General features: G+C 33.2%; 1 protein-coding gene across 1 annotated transcript in view; it reads left to right on the top strand.

The window, feature by feature from the left end:
* The first annotated feature begins 205 nt into the window (after positions 1-205).
* Positions 206-5722, top strand: part of LOC136836492 (uncharacterized) — an 11082-nt gene continuing 5565 nt past the window's right edge. Inside the window, exons 1-3 of the mRNA XM_067100825.1 lie at positions 206-322; positions 425-637; positions 2066-2143. Coding sequence (XP_066956926.1) covers positions 499-637; positions 2066-2143 — 217 coding nt within the window. The 5' untranslated portion in view covers positions 206-322; positions 425-498. The remainder of the gene's footprint in view (positions 323-424; positions 638-2065; positions 2144-5722) is intronic.

The raw sequence follows: 5722 nt of genomic DNA on the forward strand, positions 1-5722 counted from the left end.
TTCTTCAGTTGCATTTAGTGGTAATGTACACTTGAATGCACTCAGACTAAATCAAATATTTCATGGCGCAATAGCGAAATTTCACAGAACTCTCACGGTTGATATCACAGGGAAGCGACAAAGCAAGGGAATGCAGATCTCTCGTCGAGCGATGCTCTGTAATATTTATGGCTATGATTTAATGGGATTCCCAAGGACTGGCCTTCCATTTAACCAACACACTACGAAGAGGGGTGCTCGAGATACATATGTGACCAGTTAGTGCATTAAGTAATTTCAGAACATCGCTATCTCTCCCAGCAACCCTTTCCGTTAACAAAATGTAAAAAATTAGATCTAATTTGAATTTTTAACGAAGTAGAGAGAATTGAATCGAGAGAGAGAGTCGTGGTGCTTATGTTTAATTTTTTTTTTTTTTTTACAGAACTCGTAGCTTCAACATGAGAGTATTCAAATGTGCAGTCCCCTCAGTCCGTCTCAGTGGAGTTCTTCGTGAAGATGTCTAGTCTCCTTCTCCGTGTACTGTGCTGTGGGGTCGTGTTATCCTCTTGCTGTGGACAACAAGTTGGGAACTTTCCTTATCTAATATTCGACAATGTGATTCAAAATCAAGAGTCTATTCTTCAGATCTTGGAAGGTACGTGCCATATCTGTGGAATTTCTGTGCTGTTATGCAAGCCGACTTTGAACAAACATTTTCCTCTGATATGGGTGAATAGGAAATAATAGGTAACTAACTGAAATGACAACGCACGATAAATTTTTGTATAATGTACAGATATCATCCTACGTCAGTGGGACGGTGCCTCTATATTATACAAATTCATGTGATATGAACTTATAAGTAGAGAAACATAACTAAAGGAACAAAAAAAAAAAAAAAAAAATCAACTGGGTGCGCATTATTATGACGAAAGACCAAAGAATGCTTCATGTTCCTGACGTGGGGTAATAGAGAGAGCACCCTAAGAAAGTTACAGAGACAAAGAAGCAAAAAGGAGCGAAAAACGAAGTAATATAGAAGGGAAAGAAAGTACACTCATGTATCCTTGATAACGATCGAAAATTAAATTTTTTATCCTTTTACCCGGAACCACTTGTCTTCCTGACATAATTTGATTTTACGCTTGCCACGTGACTGCTTTCTTAAATCAGGCGATTAAATGAAGTACTATAGTTTTCTTGAAAACACATGACCACCTGTCATTCTCTTGTTTTACTCCAAACCATGTACCTTCCAGGCATTTTTTATTTTTATTGGAAAACCCTAGACCATTTGACGATCTAGGTAACTACATACATTTGCTGTACGTCCTTGTGTTGTTTGCAAACCACACCAGATGATTGATACTAAGTAATTTCTTGTCGAGTTCCATTTCATTTGTAACCCCGTGATTACTCGGCACACTTTTATTTTAATTCAAAACTAAGTAACTCCTTAATGCAGCATTCATTCTTTCTTTAAAATTCAGCTGATGACACTTGAAGAAACTATCTTGGGTTCTTAGACAAAACTGGTCTAGACAGTACCAAATGACATCATCTTTTAATAGTAGTTTGTAAATAGTTCACTGACAAATACAATCCTATAGATCTTCGGAGATGTGTACTGTATTTGGTATCTTAAACACAAAATTATTATTTCCTATATTCTTATTGATATTACACAGAAAATATTCCTGGTTTAGTCCAACTATAGTGCTTGATCTGAGTTTTGATAGTTAGGAAAGAGAATTATGATGTGTATGCATTCGCGTATGTGTATGGGAACGATAATTTTTTAGTTACCTTTTCATCACGTATGTTTATCTTACCTTGTGTTTCTTTCCGCAGCAGTTTTGTAGTACCTTTAAGAAAAATAATCAACACAGTATTCCATGCCATGCTGTAGATATCATTGCACATCGTAATGATGATGCATAACACTTTGTAAAGAAGTAGTTTAGAGTTACAAAGTTTACCGATAGTTGTTTACTTTTAAGGGAATCAAACGTCACTTTTTGTGAAGAATAAATATGTAGTTCTCTTGGTACCAAGTTTGATCATTTTTTTTTTTTTTTTCCAGAGACAAGGTTAGAAATAAAACAAATCAAGGAGGTTCTTCTTCAGAGAAATCTTTCGCCATTGGAAGAGAAAATAGAAGGTAAGTCACTCGGGATTTCCTCTTCCAGGCTGTATGGAACTCTAGCACTTTAAATTTTATTCAGATTTTTTTTTTTAATGAGATTTTCAACATCCCATTCTGAAAAGATGGTTTTATATGATGTTTCGATGAGTTATTACCGCATTCACTCTCTTACACTAGCTGAGGCCACAAGAAGTATGTATTAAGCAAGAACGAGCTTCCTCATTACAGTAGGCAATAAAGGCTTTGCTTTTGTCGCAAGACTCCTACGAAAACACCGTTGTGTGACTAATACTGTATATTTCGTTGTGCACCCGATGCCCGCAGCAACACTCCCGTCAGGAGAAGAATTCAACAACGACGTCTTTGTTTCCTGGAGATGAAAAGAATGCTCTCTCTCTCTCTTCTGATGTCTGGTTCAAAAATTCCGTAACACTTCTTTTGGTAATTTTTTACCCCCCTCCCCCCTTGCCACGCCTCATAACGCATGTCCAGACACCCCTCCTCCTAGGAAATGATGTAACATCAGTTAGTAGCCCCCCACCCCCGAATTAGTATGTTTCCCATTTTTTTAATGCAGTAATATAGTAAAGTCTAGCCTAATACCTGGAAACTATTACCTTTAGATTTTTCTTAATATTTTATGTTGTGATATTAAAGATTCACAGATAAATTTGAAATGAAAATGTTCTCTTATGCCATGTTTAGAAGAGGATTAGTTTGTGCTATTTTTCTAAGTCATATTTATACATAAAGTAGAGAATGTCTTAGCTCAGAAAAGGGATGAGTTTGTGATATTATTCTGTGTCATGCAATACGTGCATTTAGTAGAAAATGTTGAAGTACAAACAAGGGTTGCGTTTGTGATATTTTTTAAGCATATAATTGTGCAAAAAAATGGAAGCCTGATTCTCAGTATTACTAAAATATAATAAAAACCTATTGCAGAATTTTTACTATCTCTCTTTTGTCTCTCTACATTTACGTCTTTTTAAAAGAAACAAAGGAAAAAATCTGAAAATGTTATGTAACTCATGGCTGCACGCCCCCCCCTCCCCTAAGGCGTTACGTAATTTATGAACGACCCCATACGGTTAATTTCTTTGTTTTCTTTGTTTACATACATCATATGAGATCATAGTGCAGAGAAAGTAATGCAAAAAAAAAAAAATTATGGTGATGCTTTCATGCACAGCAAATTAAAAAATATTCAATACTAACTGCGCATATTATATATATATATATATATATATATATATATATATATATATATATATATATGTATATTATATATACACACACATATATATATGTATATATATAATACACACACACACACACACACACTATATATATATATATATATATATATATATATATATATATATATATATATATATATATATATATATATATATATATATATATATATATATTAGTATTGCGAATATTTTTTATTTGCTGTATGAAAAGCATTTTTATATATATATATATATATATATATATATATATATATATATATATATATATATATATATATATATATATATATATATTTTGCATTACTTTCTGCACTGTGATATGTATATGTATATATATAATATGCATATTATACACACATATATATATATATATACATATATATATATATATATATATATATATATATATATATATATATATATATATATATATATATATATATATATATATACATAACTTATGTAGCTTATAGAGACTAGAAAAAAAGTGTAAAATAGAATACTTTTGGCTTTTACAAAAGACAAGATTCTTTGAATATTGAATTATTTTGTGTCATCATCGTCATTTAGTATTCTGATTTATAAAGAACAAACCTTCTGCCGTTAAATAAGTTACAAGTGCACTTTTTCAGGATGGGAATGGCTACCGCTTGTCACATGTTATTAACCATAGCTTCCAAACTAGCAGTTCGTCATGGCAGTTTCTGAGCTACTGACATGTGAAATTATAATAAGAGTTATTGTACGTAAAAAAAAAAAAGATATATATTTCTTCTAAGCGTTAAGAAAATGCCTGAGCTTAATGTCAAAATTCAAGGCAGGCTCTATTACACTGCGTATTTATAAAATCAGTAGCCAGCGTCGTAAACTTAGTAGGACTTTTGATAAAGAGAAGTCAACATGTTGGAGGGTCCATGATTCCTCAACATTTCATCTAAGGCAAGTACCACAGCAAATAAAACCTCGGGGAGAATTTAAGTGGGATAGGAGGAGAATGGTGATAAGTGTGACTCGTGGAATTCCCACTGCAGAGGTTTTGACGCCATTGTACAATGAGCGGGTCACTGCTGGCTGTTTGCTCTTTGAAGACTTTTCTCAACTTCTGGTAAAATCAGTATTCCTTTTCACATTGCTTATTGTTAGTCCCTACACTCATCATTGTATGGTGATTGAAATCTCTCTCTCTCTCTCTCTCTCTCTCTCTCTCTCTCCTCTCTCTCTGTCACTAAAGCTACTAATGTTGAGGAAGCTTTCAGAATAAGGGCTACTAAGGGGTCCATACACGATGCAGTACTTATAATGCATACCTACACACACACACAAACATATATACTTTAATATATATATATATATATATATATATATATATATATATATATATATATATATATATATATATATATATATATATATATATATATGATGTTGCCTTGTAATATGTATATCATCCTATAGTTTTGATATATTAATGTGTCATCTGTCACCAGTTAAGATAAAGCACTGACAGGTCGGGAATAACAATTGCTGATCTGTCCTGTAAACCAACTCGGGTTTTTCGTTTTGTTTTTAAAACATGCCAGTCATTAGCCAGTTGCAGTGTTTGATCGTGTAAGGAGTTCTGTAAAAGCTTTGTCTTATACGAGAAGATGAATGATTTCGCAATGTTACATACATTGCTCTGATCACGTATTGTTCCGATCGCATCAAATATGATTTTTTTTTATCACGTATGCCCTTTTGAGAGTAAGAGTACATGTCTCAGTCGATTACGTCATGTTTTGTAAGGTTGCAGTTCAAAACGTTTTGCTTCCTTCTTCTAGAACCTTCTCTTGTATCTCGCTCCCAAAATGCCCTAATGACGTCATATGACTTTCATTTCATACTGGAATCCTCAGATTTATTCATTCTGATTTCAGAGACCGTTTATATTGGTTCTCTCTCTCTCTCTCTCTCTCTCTCTCTCTCTCTCTCTCTCTCTCTCTCTCTCTCTCTCTCTCTCTCTTCAAAATGGATCTATACCTTAGTTTTACCAGACCACTGAGCTGATTAACAGCTCTCTAGAGAGTAATTATTAACATAAAATGTTAGCGTGGTCACTGGTGTTGGTCTCAGCTTTTGAGATCTGAATTTATGAAAATTGTATATTCCTGTAGGCTCCTGATAAAAAAGTGTGTTTTGTGAATGTAGAGCAGCTGCAAGTGATTTTACAAAGGTCTTCACAAGCTTGTGTAAGGTAAAGTGAATTTTACTTATTATTATCATGGCATAGTAAGGTATATTAAGAGAATTTTGCCTAAGTGAAGTTATTATTGATAAATCTTTTGTGTATTTTTGT

The sequence above is a fragment of the Macrobrachium rosenbergii genome, chromosome 56, assembly GCF_040412425.1.
Source record: "Macrobrachium rosenbergii isolate ZJJX-2024 chromosome 56, ASM4041242v1, whole genome shotgun sequence".
Lineage (NCBI taxonomy): Eukaryota > Metazoa > Arthropoda > Malacostraca > Decapoda > Palaemonidae > Macrobrachium > Macrobrachium rosenbergii.